Here is an 18976-nt window from a genome sequence, read left to right as displayed (position 1 = left end):
ACAGCACATGTGCCATGAGAAAATAAGTCTTTCTTACAGCACCTTTCACAAGAACTCTGTCACAGAGTGTGGGGGGACACAAGGCCCTGCACCCCCGGCTTCCTGCGATTCACCATGACTCTCAGCCAGCCAGTAAAGCAGAAGGTTTATTTAGACGACAGGAACACAGTCCAAGACAGGTCTTGCAGGCACAGACAACAGGATCCCCCCCAATTAGGTGCATCTTGGGGTCCCAGGGCACCACAGCCTCCTTGGGGGGTCAGAGCCCCGTCTGCCTCCCAGCCATTCCACCAGCCAGCTCTGAAACTCTCCCTCCAGCGTCTCCTCCCCCAGCCTTTGTTCAGTTTCCCGGGCAAAGGTGTCACCTGGCCTCTAACCCCTTCCTGGGTTCTCACATTACATGCTCAGGTATCCTCCCTCGGCCAGTCTCCCATCCCCCAATGCAGACCATCCTAGCCACACTCCCCTGCCTTCCCAACCAACACTCCCCACTCAGCATTCAGAGACCACATTAAGAACAGTCCCAGTTCGTCACAAACTCCAGCTAAACAGCAACCCCCGTCTCCCTGGCGGCGCGTGGAGTCCTTGCGTGCTGCACGCCTCCAGATGAGCAATGGCCGCAGAGTTTGCATAGCATGGATTGAACGTTTCTTTTCAAGGTGAAGTACGCGCTGATCAGTGCCCAGAGGTGTATGATTTGCCAAGGGGACATTTGCCGGTACAGGGAGCAAGCGAACGACACAGCAAACTATGGGAAAGCACGCAGGTAATGTACCCTCCCCCTCAGCCCTAAGCAGAGCTATTACCGTACCTAGCTACAAGGGCATCCCCTCATTTCACACCCAGTTATGCCTGTGGCCAATGCAGACCTTCCATGCTTCCCATTTGATTACTGTCCAACAAGATGAAAGGATGCAGGGGATGTTGGACGGACTAATCTGCCACCTAAGAAGCACGCTTGTTTGGCTGATGGATTCTGCCCCCTGTCAGGGAGTGTTTATGTGGAAGCTGTGCTGTGCTGGTCTCTGAAGTGATGGCGGTGCAGACTGTTGGGTCTGACAGTGTGGCTGGCTTGTTTTCTGCTGAACTCCTGCTGACTGCTTCTCACCAGTGGAGGTTCTCACATCCATGTGTTCTGGCTGCAGCACGACTTGGTGGCACCTGTTGGCTCTTGTCACTCTATTTTTGCCTGTGATAAATGCCCTCTTCTGATCAGGGCTGTATGCAAGGCAAAGCCCAGCATGTAGGGCAGATAATGTGGCATTGGTCGTGAGGAGCAAAGAGAACAGAGCCCTAAAGCATAGCAGGGCTTTTCTGTAAGGGACAATGTGCAGAGCAGGGGAATTAGCTTAGCCACTGCAGCTTTCTGACTTTTTTGGAAACCTTCTGCCTGGTGTTCTTGTGGAACTCTTCTGTGTGGGGTGAGGGAGGGGAATAGGAGGCTCACCCCCATCTGACCAGCCCTGTCCCTGGGACAGAGGCATGTGGAATAGACTGGTGTACACTGATGTGCAGATACATCCACTAAGGAATGTAAAATAAAGGGCAAACTACCATTCCAATCAGGTCCTTTCCTCCGGGGTAGCTTTACCATCACAAAAGGATTCAAAACAATGCAAAACACGTGGTCCCAGCCAGCAGAGTCCTTTTCAGCTTCCACTGGGTAGCCTTACCTGGTTCCCTCCAGGGATAGCTCAGTGGTTTGAGCATTGGCCTGCTAAACCCAGGGTTGTGAGTTCAATCCTTGAGGGGGGCATTTAGGGATCTGGGGCAAAAATCTATCTGGGGATTGGTCCTTCTTTGAGCAGGGGGTTGGGCTAGATGACCTCCTGACGTCCCTTCCAACCCTGATATTCTATGATTCCTGCTGGGTGCCCCGGGAGATACTTCCCTCATCATCTTCAGAGTGAGCGAGGAGCATTCCTTGTCCTCATCTGCAGCAGGCAGTCACACGACACTTCGTCTGCTGGTCCCTCTCCATCGTGTGCCCGTCTGGAGATTACAACTCTCAAAGGGACTTAACAGGGCTGTAGCAGATGTGCTGGCTGCGCATGCGCTCACAGGCCCTTGCCACTTGGGCAGAGAGCCTGCCCTCCTTGGATGTGCCGGTGATGAAAGGGGCCCCAAATGAAGGGAAGGATTCTCTGTGTTGTTGTTAATGGTCTGGTTCTCTGCAGTGTCTTGCCAGTCACCTGCTGTGTCTCTCTCTCCACTCAGTTGGTATCTGAAGGCTCAGCACATTGCCCCCAAAAATGGCCGTCCATACAATCAGTTGGCTTTGCTGGCTATCTACACGGTAAGAGCCTCTCTGTGCATGTGGGACCAGATGCGGTGTGGCCTCTTGGGCGATAGAGGATGTCCTTCCTGGGGAGGTGGCTGTGTGTGGGGGAGCGCCTGTAGCATGCTTGTCACCAAATGATGGGGCCGTGCTATGAATGATGAGGGCACCGTAGGTAAAAGGGACATGTAGTCAGATATGGGCAGCAGGAGCTCTAGTCCTTGGCCTGTCTGCAGCTCTTGGGCCTGGGGTAGTTACAGCTCAGTTGCATGCTGTGTTTTGAGAGTTTATAGTGTAAGTCTGAATTTGGTGCCCATAGTTCTAACCAAAGGAACCTTTCTAGCCACATGTGCCACATTTCTGTACCCTGCAAGGGTCTGCTAGAGTTTAGTGTGTGAAAGTGGCTGGCAGGCTACCCTTTGTCCTGCCTGATCCCACCCCTGAGGACCCAGTCCCTGTCCTAGTGAGCTCACATTCTAAACAGTCCTGTCCTGAACCAGCTGGCTGTGGGCTGGGGAAAGACACAGGGCAGCGTGTTCATTGGGGACGTTAGCAGGCAGGTTTTTAGGGCTGCAGTTGGGGTAGGTTTTGCCAGCGAGGTGGTTCTGCTGTCTGGCTTGTTAATCCTTCTGGGAAGAGGGAGGCTTTTGGAAAGGGTGTATTTGATGGCAACCAGTGGAAGTGTCAGGCCAGAGTGGAGGGATCAGTGACCAAACATCTGCTGAAATGCATGAGCTCTGAAAGATGCCATGTTAAAACAGAATAGCTGAAAATTGCTTCCTCTGTCACCCAGAGCAGGGTTCAGAGATGTGTTTCCCTGACAACTGCTGATGGATCACCCTGACTCGGAGCAGCGTGCGGAGCCACTGAGTTCTGTGCTGTGGGTGTCTGTGTGGCTGTCAATTTTCAGGAGAAACTCTAAATCCCGAGTGGGTCTTGGCGGGTACAAAGCCTTTTGGTAATGACCCGCACAAATAGCCCTGGTCCCCGCTGCAGCAGAGGAGATGCTGACTGGAAGGATAGTCCAGTAGTTATGGCATTAGCCTGGGGCTTGGAGTCTTGGGTTCAGCTCCCAGCACCACCTCAGAGTTTCTGTGTGACCCTGGGCAAGTCCTTTAGTCTCTCTGGGCCTTGGTTTGTAAGATGGGTAGAAGAGCATTTCCTTACCTCACAGGGATGTGAAGAGGATTGTGAGGTGCTTAGATACAATGGGAATGGGGGGAAAGCAAATCCCATAGACAGACAGACTTGCAGTGTGATGGACAGTGTGAGGTTGGGACTTTGTCGATACTCTCTACAGTCACCAACTAAACTGGCCCATTTCAGTGCCAGGTTCACTGGGCCTGTGGCCTTTGGTCTGATGTTTTACCTGCACTCCCCAAGGTGCATGGAGGCTTGGACTTGGTGCTGGTGGCTGCAGGTAAATGTGTTCTCCTGGGGATAGTCCAAGGCCGCATGGCATCTGGGATGTGCTTTGGAAGCAGGATATGGCTGCTCTGTTTTTAGCTGTGAATGACAATCTGCACTTGTGGGTGTGCCAGAAGGTACAGGGTGACGAGTGGCCTGGGGTTGGGCTCATACGGCTCCAGAGTGACGTGGGATGTGTCTCTGGTTGTGTTTCTGCAGAGGAGGAAGCTGGATGCTGTGTACTATTACATGCGCAGCCTGGCTGCCAGCAACCCCATCCTCACAGCCAAGGAGAGCCTCATGAGCCTGTTTGAAGAGACAAAACGCAAGGTGAGTCTTGGTGTGGGGCTGCCTGATGCTGCAGGTGCTGCTGCTCCCTCCTTGATGGTGCCTCCTGCCATGTCCTGCAGGTTCTTCCTGACGAGTGCTAGGGGTGTATTGCTCTAGCCCTGGGACATGCTGAAGGTGCTTTCATGGATTGGTAACTGGTTAAAAGACAGGAAACAAAGTGTAGGTATAAATGGTCAGCTCTCAGAATGGAGAGAGGTAAATAGTGGTGTCCCCCAGGGGTCTGTTCTGGGACCAGTCCTATTCAACATATTCATAAATGATCTGGAAAAAGGGGTAAACAGAGAGGTGGGAAAATTTGCAGATGATACAAAATTACTAAAGATAGTTAAGACCCAGGCAGACTGTGAAGAGCTCCAAAGGGATCTCTCAAAACTGGGTGACTGGGCAACAAAATGGCAGATTAAATTTAATGTTGATAAATGCAAAGTAATGCACATTGGAAAGCATAATCCTAACTATACGTATAAAATGATGGGATCTAAATTAGCTGTTACCACTCAAGAAAGAGATCTTGGAGTCATTGTGGATAGTTCTCTGGAAACATCCACTCACTGTGCAGCGGCAGTCAAAAAAGCAAACAGAATGCTGGGAATAATTAAGAAAGGGATAGATAATAGGACAGAAAATATCATGTTGCCTCTATATAAACCCATGGTACGCCCACATCTTGAATACTGTGTGCAGATGTGGTGGCCCCCATCTCAAAAAATATATATTGGAAAAGGTTCAGAAAAAGGCAACAAAAATGATTAGGGGTATGGAACTGCTTCTGTATGAGAAGAGATTAATAAGACTGGGACTTTTCAGCTTGGAAAAGAGACAGCTAAGGGGAGATATGATTGAGGTCTATAAAATCATGACTGGTTTAGAGAAAGTAGATAAGAAAGTGTTGCTTACTACTTCTCATAACACAAGAACTAGGGGTCACCAAATTAAATTAATAGGCAGCAGGTTTAAAACAAATAAAAGGAAGTATTTCTTCACACATGCACAGTCAACCTGTGGAACTCCTTGCCAGAGGATGTTGTGAAGGCCAAGACCATAACAAAGTTCAAAAAAGAACTAGATAAGTTCATGGAGGATAGGTCCATCAATGGCTGTTAGCCTGGATGGGCAGGAATGGTGTCCCTAGCCTCTGTTTGCCAGAAGCTGGGAATGAGCGACGGGATGGATCACTTGATGATTGCCTGTTCTGTTCATTCCCTCTGGGGCACCTGGCACTGGCCACTGTCGGAAGACAGGATACTGGGCTGGATGGACCTTTGCTCTGACCCAGTCTGGCCGTTCTTGTGTTCTTATGATTGGGGGGGGGGGGGGGGTTTGGCAAATGGCTCTTGGGTATGGATTTGGCTCTTGCAAAGGGTGGAAAGGAGACTCAGCTGCCAAAGTGAAGCTTCTTTTCCTGTTTCTTTCCAAAGAGCGGTGAGTGGTTCAAGAGATCCCTGATAAGCTCTGGAGCTTTTTCATCTCTGGGCGACTGGTTAAAGGGCATCTTAGCTAAGCAATGACTGAAAGTTGCTCCAGTTCCTAGTGAGACAGGGATCCACCTCATTTCAATCACCACCATACTACTTGGCGTGCTAGTCCGTGGGTTTATCAAATAAGTCAAGAGTTCAGGTGGGCCATGGAGACTGAGCTCCCCTCCTCTCCTCTCCTGAGAGGTGGACGCTCCAGATCAGAGGTGTGACAGGTTGGCAGTGCACTGCTCGTGCTGCGTAGGTGTTTGGTGGCTAGATAAAGTCTTTCAAACTCCTGGGCACTCAATCTAGCATCTTTCACCAGTGCTGAGGTTACTAAACACCAGCAGCCAAACAATAGAGCAGGCAGCGAGCTGCTGTGCTTTGCAAGCTGGGGGAACTGCTGGCTTCTGACAGATTCTTTTCCCGGTAAATGAAATGACAACTTACTTTTCCTGAGCCATGATCCCAGAGGTTTCTGAATCTCTGTGTCTTGTCTGCACAGGCTGAGCAGATGGAACAAAAGCAGCATCAGGTGCTGGAACTGAGCCCCAGCCGATGGGGGAAGGGCAAGAAGTCCACATTCCGACAAGTTGGAGACGACGCCACTCGGCTGGAGATCTGGATTCATCCCTCCCACCCCCGCTGCTCCCATGGCCATGAATCCGGCAGGGAGTCTGAGCAGGACAACGGGCTTGGGAACCTCAGCCCCAGTGATGTGAGTTCTGTGGAATACTGCTGTTGTCTTTGGTGTCATATGTTTGGAATGCAATTGAATGACACTGCATCTAGTTTGCTTTCTTGTTGCTAAATATTCCAGTGTTTTGGCTTCTCCTATGCCAGCAGTGCCCGGGTCAGGCTAAGGAGCTGGTGACCTTGTGCTTCTTGTGTTTAAGGCATGTTGTTATCACCTATTCTTTGGTAACGTGGTCATGTTGCTGTTCGTGGAATTGTAAAGAGACAGATGGAAGAGGCAGCAAAAAGATTCCACTGAGGGGCTTTAATTTAGGTGACACAAAGAGATGGGAAATGGGGAGGTCGGCAGTTAGGAGCTGTGGATTGCTGGTGATCCTCCAGCCTTTGGGACTTTTCCTGGAAATGGGACATTTTTCCCTAGAGCCACCTGGTCGGAGTCGTGCTCAGGGAGGGTGAAAGGCAGAGATTTAACTTCTATTGTAGGTGTAGAATGTGTGTTGTTTATTGTGCTGGAAGCCAGATACTTTCCTTTCCTCTTGCAAGGGAAAGACTAAACCAAAGGCATCTCTCACAGGTCCCATCTCTGTCCCTAGCAAGGGTGAGTCTGAACGAACTCTGTGAGTCAGATATGGCCCATGAATTTGTAAGCTGAACAAGCCAGTTGTTAGGAGGACACCTGCTTGGAGCTTTGTCTTTCTCTAGGAATGCAGACATGTTCTTGGCATATCTTGCATGCAGGAGACCTTGCATAAGAGCTCTGAGCAGCCTCTCCGGAGACAGCTGCAAGGGGATACCTGACTAGGGGTGGGAGACATGCTCTTCACACAGGGCAGGGCCAAGACCTCCACAAAGATCGTTTCGTTGTTAGAACTGGTTTGTTGTCTTCAGCTGCACTAAGCATACTGTAGCCTCGTTCTGCTTATGGCGTTGCTACGCCCCTTCTGAAATGCAGCTCGCTGGCAATGTCAGCACAGATTGGGGGCCTGTTTTTCTTCTTAGACTTGGATTGATGCATGTGCTTGAAACATAAGGCCTGGGAATGGCTTTTCCCACCGGCCTGTGTTCTCTGTTGCTGCCAGAGATACAGAAGGGAAAGTGAGGAGAGCTAAGAAGGCAAGAACATCTTACACCAGGATCAGTGCATGAAGTTCTTCTATTTTTACTCCTTCATTCTTTCCTCTGTTGTCATCCTCATTCGTGTTTTCCCTATGCCCCGGCTCTTTCCGCTAGCATAGTGACTACAAGGGGGTTGAGGAGTGCTCTGTCTTGCCACTATGTGGTGCTGTTTCTCCTCCTAATGAGGTTGTGCCAAGCACAGAGGAGAGTCAATGCTGACCTAAGAGAACATCAGCCCTTGATCACATGAAGCAGGAACACAAGTTCACTGGAGGGGCGGGGAGACAACTGCTGTCCTAGGGGAACATGTGCCAGGATTTTGGATGTTCTTTTATAGACTAATCTAAACTGTTTCGTTGTCTCCTGTGTTGCCTTCCCCACCAGCTTTAGCACTAGGCAAGGTTGGAGCTAAGCAGTGCTCTCTCCTCTGTCCTGACTCTGGTGTGCTGGGACTATGCGTACATGAGGCACCTACTTCACCACATGCTCCCAATCTGGGGAAGTGGTATTTAATTTCTGGACAAGAGCAGGCGAGGGAGAGGGGAAAGTCCCCTCACTCAAGGATTGAGTGTAATACTGTAAAATAGCTGTTATATTATATAAGGCCCAGGGAATTGGGGAAGAGATTTCTCATCTAGGTGCTACTTCAAATCCAGTCAAGGCAGTGGTGACTGAAAATGGTTATCCTGAGTCTGTTCCCTGGGATCCTGTTGTCTGCATCATAAAGCCACCACTGTTGGACCCTGGTTGGCGTGCTCAGCAGAGAGGCCACATACTGAGTGTTTGTTCTCTGGACAGGAAACGCATGCTAGCACTGACGTGTGTTCTGTATGTTATTGAGCAGGGGACTCTGCTCAGCTTCGCACTCCCTCCGTGCGTGCCTTGGGCCAGTCACTTCCCTCTCTGTGCCTTCTTTTCCCATTCTGTAGAATGGGGATAATGACACCAGCCTCGGGGGGACTGGCCATCGGGTTAGTAAAGCCCTTTGGCTGAGACCGTGAGATGAAAAAGGCTGGAGAAGGACAAATTACTAGGCTGATTATCATTATCACCAAGAAGATTGAAGTGCAGTCCTGTAATTTGCCTGTAGCGCTGTAAAAACGGCTAGGTTTGGTGCGGTTTCTTCTGCCACTGTTTACCACATCACATCTTCCAGGGGGCAGCAGAGCTCAGCAAATGCAACCCTCTTCCTCTAGGTATCCTGGCTCTGGCCCCTTTCTCTGTTGGCCTGGAGCCTGCATGCTGAGGGCATCCTGTTGCCTTGGGCTATGTCACAGAGGGCTAATGCCGGTCCTGGGTTATAATGCTGCTGTCTTTTGGGGCTTAGCTCTCCTTGTCTGTCTTTCTCCAGCTGCACTGAAGTCTCTTGGAAATGTGTAGCATTGACACTCTAGCCTGTGCTGGGCTGGTGCACTGGCCTCCTGATGGTTGGATTGCCATGTGCATGTTCCTACGCAGGGAAGCAAGAAAGTGTCTGAGCCAATGACCAGCTCCATTGTTTTTTAGGTTTTTTACAGCTGAGTAGTGCAAAGTGAGTCCAAGAGCTGGGTCCCTGCTTCCTGGCTGCCACTGGCTGCAATTGCCTTGTGCCTGTATCTAGGTTTGAAATGGGATACTTAGAGGGTGCAGCTTGGTGAGCACACTGTGAGCCAGTGGAGCAAACCGTCCAAGTTCTCTCAATTCCTTGAGAAAGTGTTAATGTTACTCAGAGTCAGAGATTTTAATCACCCCTGTCAGGAAGTGCAGAGTTAAGGTTCCCACAGTGGCCTTGCCTTTTGGTTATGCATCGCAGTAGACTGTTCCTCACATCGTCATGCAACATGCTCCATAGGTGCAACTAAGGTTAGAGCAGAGAGGCGTTGTAATAATTAAATAATACCTTGTCCTCCTCTGTGGAGGTCTGAGTGCTTTACAACCAGTAATGAATTAACCCTTCTATACCCTTTCTGGGGTAGGACAGTATCGTACCGCTATGGAAAGTTTAGGCCATACAGAGAGCCTGTGGCAAAGCTAAGACCAGAATCCAGGTCTCCTGATTCCCAGTCCTGTGCTCTAGCCACAAGACTTTTCTGTCCCCGAACAATACTAGTTATTTCTTGACTAATGTGTCCCTTGCCAGTATTGTGGGCCCTTGTAATGACAGGCCCTTTTGCAGTAGCACATCAATGCAATGGGGCAAAGCTGCAGTTACAGTGGGACTAGTAGAACTGCAGTTCAAAGCTCATTGCAAGCAGCTCTTCGCACAAGCCTTCCTCCTCAGTAGCAGCAACTGAAAGAACAAATCAGCCTAGTTTCTGCAAACAAGCAATAGAATGCCACCAGCAGCTGCATAAAGGAAAGAGGAGAGCAGATGCCTTCTTACAGACGAAATGTAGTGGGGTTCTGACCTTTCTGTTCAGTGCCAAGATACTAAGGTAATGGGCACGTTGGAAATACCTATGGAAGATCTTCATTTTTGGTGATTAATGTCTCAGTCTTAACACTGCATTAGCATAGCTCGTTGTGCATAATGTCCTTGATTTTGCTGTTAATTCTCTAAATGACTGTGGTGGGTGTGAGTGCTAGTGGTGAGAGTGGGAAGGGTGTGTGACAGAGCTGGGTGAGGTGGCGAGGGTAGCTGACGGAGCATGAACTGCGCCGAGTGTCAGATCAGTAGGCGATATCTCTCTGTGCAGTGCCCTCACAGTCACCTACAATTGGCTGGAGATGGGCTCTGGGCCCTTCTAGCCCCCGACCTTTCCCCAAGTATCCCTTGTACTGTGCTTGATTGGAAAATCTGCTCGTTGTTAGGTGATCAGGGAAATGCTGGTCTGAAGCTGGAAGTGGTGCTTTATGAAAATGGAAGGTCACCTCTTTGTCCTTGCAAGGCAGTTGAGATCAGATGGGTTGTCCCTGCACCCCCCCTCCCCCCCCCGGTCTGGGTTCTTCTGGCTCATGGAGCTTGCCAGACCATGCTTGTCTCTCTATGGCTCTCTTCATGGCTGGGTACAAGTTGTTTCTGTTTTTGTCAGGACATCTTTGACCATTTTCATCTTCCCTCATTCACCAGCTCTTCCTTTCTGAATGATTCTCTTCTACCCACTGCTTGTCTAATCATCCCATCACCATGGTGTCTAGACACCAGATGCATCCCTGTAACCATAATAGTAATCAAAGGTGGGAGGAGGCACTTCCTGTGACTCTGTCTGTCCAGGAGCACTGATGAGTCCTGTAGGTTGCCTGGGCTGCATGCTGCTTTCATCGTAGGGCAGATGCCCTCAGCAGAGAGCAAGGTCACTTTCCCAGTCAGCCCCTCTGTGTTTCACATCCGTTTTCCCTGGGTTCTATTTGCTGTTTCTTCTCCATGTGCTTGTTCCTTATGGGTGCTGGGTCACTTGGGTGACTGTGCTGACTGGGGTGGCAGGGGAATGGCTGGTTTCCTCATCTGTTTAATTCCAGCCTAAAGTCTGTTCCGAGTCTGGGCTTCTGTGGCTGGTGATGAAATTTCATAGAGATGTAGAATAAAATCTCCTCTCAGCCTAGCTGAATAGCTTTGCAGTATTCCTCTGTCCTGGATCACTCTGTTTCACTCTCACCCAGCGTGACTCAGCTGCTCTCGCCTGTGTATCAATCCCACCCATCCAATCCACGCTCACACTGGGATTGCCGTGCTCTCTGGGAGCATTGTGTGTTTCTGAGGTGCCTGGCACCGTAGTAGCAAAGAATACATCTTTGCACTTACAGCTATACCACAGAGAAGTACTCCCTTGCCTAGTGAAGTCGTGTGTGAAGGGAGCTGCTGTTACATCTGCAGCGTTTCCTGTAGCTCTTTTCCTCTACATATAATTAGAAATAAGCGACAGACAAAAGTTGAAATGGCGTGTTATTAAAATCCTATATCTGCCCCTTCGCAGGGGGAGAGCTCCAGTAGGAAAACGCATCTTTTCTGACACTTCGTCAGACTAACGGGAACTTGTCTCCTCAGTCATAGTGCTCATGCTAGTGTGACTGTACCACCTGCACAGTTCCCAGAGGCTAAAGAACAGTTAAAGGGGAGGCCTGAGGTTCCCAAGCCGCTAAAGAGAATTGTTAAATCACGGTGTTTTGGACAGAGGGGAAAGTAAAGTAGGCTGAGCTTTGGGGTGGCAGGAGGAGGGCAGCCCAGACAGCCGAGTTCAAAATGGAGCTAGCTGGGTGGCCCAGGGTTTTGGGGTCAGCACAAAGACAGGAGTTAAAGGAGGGGGCTATACTGCGACTGTGCAGAAGTAGTAGAGGCGGGCACTCTCAGGAGCAGAATGACGTGACTGAGAATTAACGACGCCATAAGCACAATCTTCCCAGCTTTCTAATGCTGCTTCCATAGGACGTTGGAGAGAGTCTGGGCCACTGAGAACGCCCTGGCATCTAGCTTAGGCTTCAAGCTATTCATACATTTTCCTGTTCCGTGCAGGGCTATGATGAGAGTCAGCCTGCTCTGGTTTTACAAGAGCCTGCCTGGGGAAGAATAATACCTGCTGGCAGAAGTGCAAGGATCCTTGTTTTACTGCCTCCTGGGGTCGGGTAGGGAGCCTAGGCAAAGAGTGACCCTTTTGTTCGGGGAGCTGAGATCTGGAGAGTAACTTGAGGCAGACATGGCTTCTATTTCCAGTGTAAACAGTGCAATTGGGAATTGAGGCACAAACGCTTTGATGCAGCAGGCTCTGTGCATTCTCCGCCTACTGTTCTCTTGGAGCACAGCTCTATGAAAGGTTAGAGGGCACCCAGTATGTATGCGCTGGGAAACCGACAGGGCTGCACTCACCACTTGAGTGAATGCCCCAGAAACCGTTAGCTCAGGACTAATGCCTTTTAATCCTTATAGGATGTTCACCCGCCGCCGTGTGCTCCATCTCTACCCAAAATCACTGTGAGTGGTGGGCAGGTCACCAGTTAATCCAGCCAAGCCCCAGGCACTTATCTAAGAGCCTGACAGGCATGGACCCTCGTCTTCATGCTGTACACTGAGGTGCTCCAGAGAGGTGGAATGTTTGTCCTCCAGGGTGGGGGGCTCCTGGTTCTTTGACAGCGCATGAGCCAGTGCTGGCTCATACTCCCCACAGCTCAGCACCAGGGCCTGCTGAGCTCAGGGCCTTGTAGCAGGCACTAGAACATTGGAGTGAGAAGGGAGCCTCTGGTGGTGCAGGAAATCTGTCTCCTTTGCACGTTGGCTATGGATGTTTCCAGCCAGGGTGACTCCTGGCTGGGCTGGTTGTCCAAGTATTGCTAGATGGATAATGAGCTCCCTAATGTCGGACTTGGGAGCCCTGCTGTCGCCCGTGCATTGTGTTCTGCTTTGGCAGGAAAATAAAAGTAATTGCTCCCTGTCCTCCTTACTGCATTACCTTGAATTGTATCAACGGCTTTGTTGCATTATGCTCCAGAAGTGCTGCTCCCATGAGGAAGGGAAGAGAAGAGATTTCTGGGGAGAGGATGCTAGGTGCTAGCAGGCGGCCAAAGGCCAGCTTCCCAAAGCTTTTCCTCTCCCCTCCCCGCTATGCCCTGGCAAGTCCCTTGAATTCTCGCCCTCACTAGAGACCTGCTTCCTGATTTCTCTCCTCTCCCACCCCAAGCAGAGTCCTGTCTCCACCCCCACAGGCTTGCAGGAAGCTGTTGGGTTTTGGTTACTCACTTGTGGAGGTCAGGTCAAGGTCTGGGGTTTTTTCCTTTGTGTTTAGGAAACGGTTTACAAACTATGTGTCAAGAGCTGGGGAGCAGGCCTAGTGCAGGTGGCGTGTGAAGGGGCTTCTCAACCTGTTACTTGCTGGACTTGAGTTAGTTCTCTTCTCTGTCTCCCCACTGTAATTTTTCTCTTGGTTGGCAGTGTGAGCACCTCTGAGTGCATCCCCCAGCCTGCAAACTCTCCGCCTCCTAACGTGACCTCGGTCACCAAACCACCCTGGGCTTTATTTTTACTCGAGCCGTTTTGTTTCGAGCTGTGATCTTGGTTTCTTTCCTCTAACAGAGAGAGGCCTTCTCTCGGGAGGAAGCAGAGTGTGCCAGGCTGCAGTTGAGGCTGGTTAAACACTAAAACCACATTCCTAGCCTCTCTGGGCTTGAGACGTGACATAAGCCATGCAGCTAGCACTGGCTTCTGCTCCCTCTAGCTTGCCAGTTACACACCCTCCCAGGCTTGCACGGAACTCCCTTTTTTAGTTATGCTTTTTGTTTGAAAATATTTGTAGAGCCCTCCTCTCCTGTCTCAGCGGCACTAGAGATCCCCAAGAATCAATGCCGTTTCCCCAGCTCTGGGCTCTTGAGCTCTTCCATGGGCCTTCCCCAATGTGCTGCTGAGACCTGTTACAGCTCACCAGGCCCGATTACCAATAGATCCTGTGCGTGCATGTCAAGTGGAACCCACATGTTGCTTTCCAACTCACTTGACCTTTTGTCATTACCCAGAAAGTATGGGCTTAGTTACCAGTAAGAATTTCCAGAAGTTGGTATCGATTTTTCAGACCATGTTGGTGAATGTGTTTTTTTTTAAATGTGAGGACCAAGGTAGGGACTAACACAGCTTGACGGGGAGAGATTGTGTGACGTGCTTTCCTTCCAGCTATGGACATCTGATGCTAGTGGGTATCTGGAACATTATGGTGCCTCGGAAGGGTGCTTACATCCCCCGTGCTCAGAAAGGCTTGGACGAGTAGAGAAGGTTCTAACGAGCTTGCTAGATTTACAAGCAAGTGCTGTCTTCCTGAAAGCCCCTTTCCCTATGACTCACTCTGTCTTCATTTCTTTCCCATCATTGCTGAGTAGCCAGGGATTTGTGTGTGGCCAAAGCCCCCTCCTCGTTCTAACCAGCCACCTCCTGCTGCTACACGAATCCATCCTTCCGAAGTGAATGTGCTGATCTGGGCTCTGGAGTGGGGCATTGCTGAGGATGGAAGGAGGGAGTTTGCGGTTTAGGCCTAGCAATGGTAGTAATTGGCAGTGCTGGGAAAGGGTCTAAGTGGAGTGTCAGGAGAGTGTTTGGTAGATTTCCCAGAATGAGGCAGGTGCTTGTAGGCTCAACAATCCTCCTTATGGTTTTTGTCGTTGGTCTAAGAGCTTGTCTACATGGTGCTTGCAAAGCACTCTAGAGGAGTGTGATTTGTAATGTATTGCGCTCTAACTGCCCCATGTAGATCCTGCTGGCGTGCTCTCATAGGTATCCAGTTTGCGTTAACATAGTCCTGTTTCAGACCTTTTCAGCAGATAGAACAGACTGAAACCTGGTTTTCCAGAGACTTCGTCCTGACAGCTTGTTTGAATCTCAGATGACACATATTCTAGTGCATGCTCCTGGGTTTCACAGAGGCATCAGCCTTTGAATTGAATCCCCTCCACACCACACCACTACTGTGCTGCTACCTGGCCAGGTTCACCTCCAAGGAAGAGGTGAGCCTCTCAGCTTGACCTCTCCTGACATTATCAGAATTATATGTCACAATGTTGTTATTTTCTGGAGAGGTTCTTATCCTATTGCAGGAATGAGAGAGAGTCCTGTCTCCTGGGCTTTTCTCCCCTTCCTTCTTTGTGACACATAACAAGTGGGGTATAACTTAGGAGGGGGGACGCTGGCAGCCACCCCCTGGAAATGGCTCATCAGCCCCTTCACTTGATTGGCTTTCCTTGGAAATATCCTAGAGTCATAGACTCGTAGGACTGGAGGGGACCTCAAGAGGGGTTCTAGTCCAGTCCCCTGCACTCAAGGCAGGACTAAGTATTCATCATCTTTGTTTTCTCCCAGTTAGAAATTGGGTCACCAGTGGAACAGCACCACAGAGCAATGGTTCATCGTTCTAAGAAGTGCAGGTTCAGCACAGAGCTCACAAACAAGCAGGTCAATCTATTGAGCTTATTGTAAAGAAGGCTAAATGTTGACTTGGTCACAGTCTGTAAGCATGACACAGGGAGAAGATGTCTGACTCTAAAGGACTTTTTAATCTAGCAAAGGCATAACAAGATCCAACTGCTTGAAGCTAGAAAAATTCAAGCTGGAGATAAGGTGCACATTTTTAACAGTGACTGTAATTAACCATTGGAACAGCTCAGCAGGGGTTGTGGTGGATTCTCCATCACTTGGATGTCTCTTTCTGAAAGCTCCGCTCTAGCTCTACCACAAGTTATGGGCTGGATGCGGGAACCGGGGTGAGGTTCTCTGGCCTGGGTTATTCAGAAGTTCAGATGAGATGAACGCAATTATCCCTTCTGATTTTAAAAGCTATTAAATGTATCCCTCACATGGCTCTCAGAATTAATGTTCTATCAATGATCATTTGTGTATCTGTGGAGTCGCTAAGTTACAGGAAGGGAGAAGCCGCCTCACTGCTAGTGAAAACCAGTTGGTTTAAGGAGCATTTGCTTAGTAGTGTGCTGTGAAATCTGTTGTGCTGTACCCTGCCTTCCACTTCAACACTGAACCCACAGACTCTCCCTCACCCCGTAGCACAAAGAATGGGTCTGCCTGGGTCACTTGTCTTGCTGATGCCAGTGCCCTCTATTCCATCCCGTACTGCACAGCCACATTCAGCATGAAGAGCAGAACACGTGTCCCAAACAACCTGCAGCACCAGCGCCAACTTGTAGAGAACTCTGCATTGAACATTAACCTGACATCTTGTCTGAGTATCTTGGGCATGTTTTAGAGTGGCCAGTGCTGGGAAGGAGAAAATTGGGTACTGTAATGCCGTTTTCGTTGATAAATATTGTACGGTGTATGTATTGGTCAGGTACATTTGGTTGTTCAGAATTGGCAAGAGCCAATGGAGTCTCCACTAACTGGTGTCATTTTACTAAAATGCTCTGTGTACAAAGTCCTGGCTCATTATCCCACCAGCCTTGCAATGGGACCTGGCGGTGGCCTGAGAAGGGGATTGGAAGGCTTGTCTGTTTCACCAGAGCTTCTCTAAGGGTTTCTGTTTCCTCTGCTGAGATGCTGACTTGTAATTTCTTACAATGATCAAACCTGCCATAGAATCATAGCCAGTATCCCTCAGCCTCCTGCAGCAACAGAGCAGTGGGGGGTGGGTGAGCATGTCAACATTCCCTTTGCCATAGAGGGTACAGGTGTGTGTCACAAGTCTGTGGTACTTCAGGGCTCTGGACTTCTTTACAGTGGTACCACAAGCATCAGCAAAGTGGATTTTACTTTTCTGTATAATTTCTTAATCCCAAATCATCAAAGTTCTTTACAAACTGTGTGCATGCACATACATTTTTCACACAGGAATCACTTGTACCAACACTGAAATGCAGCCAGTTCTGGGGTGGGACATGGAAACTGCTAACAGCAAACAGCATTAAATAGTGACTTAGGACAGGAGACGAAGGAGAGTTCTGTATCTATTTGATATTGTAGGAGAATTTAGTCAGAATATAATTACCCAGATGTTGGAATTTGGCCACAATGCGATGGTTAACGCATATATTCTTGCAAAAGTTGCCATGTCATCTTAAAGACTCCTTGGTTTTATATCTCCTGTGAAAAATAGCCCCTCTAACAACACAGCACCCACCAGTACCTTGCAAGGGTTTCTGTAGGAAAAGGGAAAAGCACCTCCTACTATTTGACCAGCACCGCACCATGCAGCTCTCTGGGTTTTCCAGGATTAGTAAATTAACATTTGTAGAGTGTTCTGAAGATACAAAGGGCTGTATAAATGTATTATTTTCATTGGCAGTCTCCCATTCAAACACTGTCCAGGTCTGACCCTGCTTAGTTTGGAGTGGGATGAGATCTCAGATTGGGTGTGCCTGGGAGGTGCTGCAGATTTGGTGTTGCTATTGTAATGGATGAACGTGCCAGTTCTAGCAAAGGGGCTGAAATGCTAAAGAAGCTACCCCTGGAAGAGAGAATCTTATAGAGCATGATGGAAGGTCTGGCAGTGTGTCCCCCGAGCAGGCAGAGTCGCATTGTCCCAGCTGGTGCCTGGCTGAAGGAACACTGAACCTTATTGCACAAATTCATGAGCAAGGAAGCTGTGCCTCAGAAAGGACTGACGCCACTAGTGGCTGGTTACCAGTAAACCCACCAGTCACCAAGTGTGTGGGACAGATGTGGTATATGGTTTGGAGCTGAACTGTGTATTTTAGGGGTCTGCAGCCCAAGCCCCTCACCACTGAGGACACCCTAGACCTAGGAGAGCTGCCTGCTGTGCTCACAGCCTCCCAGTGGAGGTGATGTGTTCTCTTCATGCAGTCTTGCAGCTGGTGTCTCTTGATTAATGGACGTGTCTTTTGCAGCCCATTTTGATTCTGACACTAGTTTCTGCTCCACAGAAGCTTTGCTGCTGTTGAGGAAAGTTTGCTGTACTTGATAAAGAACAGATACAGAAATTTAGTTCCAAACCTGAAGGAACAATTTTTAACTTGAAACAGTTTTTCCTTGGGAGTTGATGCGCCAGAATCCTTCCCTTATTTGGTGCCTTGTTCACAGCTGGGGCTGACGCTCAGGTGCCAGAGCTCTGCACTCGTTCTGGCTCCTTGCAGCAAGCCGGATGGCTCTTTGCTCATGTAGAGAGCTGGATCCTCTAGTTCCCACATCAGTTCTTGCCACTCCCTTTCTTGTGCATCTTGATGGTGTTTCCTGTGTTGTGGCGCTGGGTGGGAGACATGTTTTGAGACGTTCCTTGAGCAGCGCAAAGTCCCTTGAAATTGGTTCTTTTTCTCCCCTCTTCTGACTCGAGACTGTGTTGAACCTTCACTTAAACTGTCTTACCAGCTCTAATTGAGACAAGGTGGGTGAGGTAATGTCTTTATTGGACCAACTTCTGTTGGTGAAAGAGACAAGCTTGCAAGCGCCACATACCTGACCTGCAGAAGAGCTCTGTGGAGCTTAAAAGTTTGTCTTGTTCACCAACAGACGTTGGTCCAATTAACAAATATTCCCTCACCCCCCTTGCCTCTACCAGCACTAGGCTGTCTGGCAGAGGTTCTGAGCGTCACCTGAGCATTCTCATTGTGCCATTTCTGTGATTTAAGCTGCTTGTCTAGTATGTCTTTTATCTGCTCCTGGTTTCCTTAGCCCCTCTTCCAGCTGTTAATCAATGCAGATTCCTTCCATGCTACAAGTCCCGTTGCTTGGTGATGCAGTGTCTGAATGCTGCATGGACAGAGGTAGGCAGCTTTGTCTGGTGGTGTTGCCTCTTCCTGGGAGGGTTTAGTCTGTCTTCACATACTGACTCAAGACAGCTGAAAGAGCTGTTTTCAGCTTCAGGTACTAGCTGTGTGTGAGGTCCCCCCTCTTTTGCCTGACTAGGTGGTTTGGTTTTATAACTGGTACCTTTACTATATGCTCATAATGTCTTTGGACACCAGTGTTTCTGGAATGCCCTCTACTGAATTGTCAAACTCCTGCTCCATGGTAGCATTCCCTGAAATGCTTCTAATTCCATCCATAGGGCCAGCCAGACAGGCAGAACTGCAGGGTCTCTATGCGTGGCTGAAACAATTGTGTTTGGAGGAGGAATTTGATTTATTAGAAAAGGGGAAAGGAGGAGCCTATAAAGGAAGGATGGGCTCCACCTAAACCAAAATGGACCCAGATTGCTGGCATGTAAGATTAAAAAGTTCATAGAGTTTTTAAACTAAGGCCTGGGCTGACAGGTATGGAGGAGCACACGGTTTGGACGGATGCAGCCCTTAGGGGAGTATTTATTAAATGGGATATTTT

The 18976-nt window shown here is 49.3% G+C and overlaps 1 protein-coding gene across 1 annotated transcript in view; it reads left to right on the top strand.

The window, feature by feature from the left end:
• SMG6 (SMG6 nonsense mediated mRNA decay factor) overlaps positions 1–18976 on the top strand; it is a 169308-nt gene that overhangs the window by 12073 nt on the left and 138259 nt on the right. The window contains exons 5-8 of the mRNA XM_065418202.1: positions 660–766; positions 2218–2296; positions 3905–4015; positions 5999–6211. Of these exons, the coding sequence (XP_065274274.1) occupies positions 660–766; positions 2218–2296; positions 3905–4015; positions 5999–6211 (510 nt within the window). The remainder of the gene's footprint in view (positions 1–659; positions 767–2217; positions 2297–3904; positions 4016–5998; positions 6212–18976) is intronic.

The sequence above is a fragment of the Emys orbicularis genome, chromosome 17, assembly GCF_028017835.1.
Source record: "Emys orbicularis isolate rEmyOrb1 chromosome 17, rEmyOrb1.hap1, whole genome shotgun sequence".
NCBI classification, from domain to species: Eukaryota; Metazoa; Chordata; order Testudines; family Emydidae; genus Emys; species Emys orbicularis.
The sequence above is the reverse complement of the archived record's forward strand: the minus strand, read 5'-3'. Positions and strand labels throughout refer to the sequence as shown.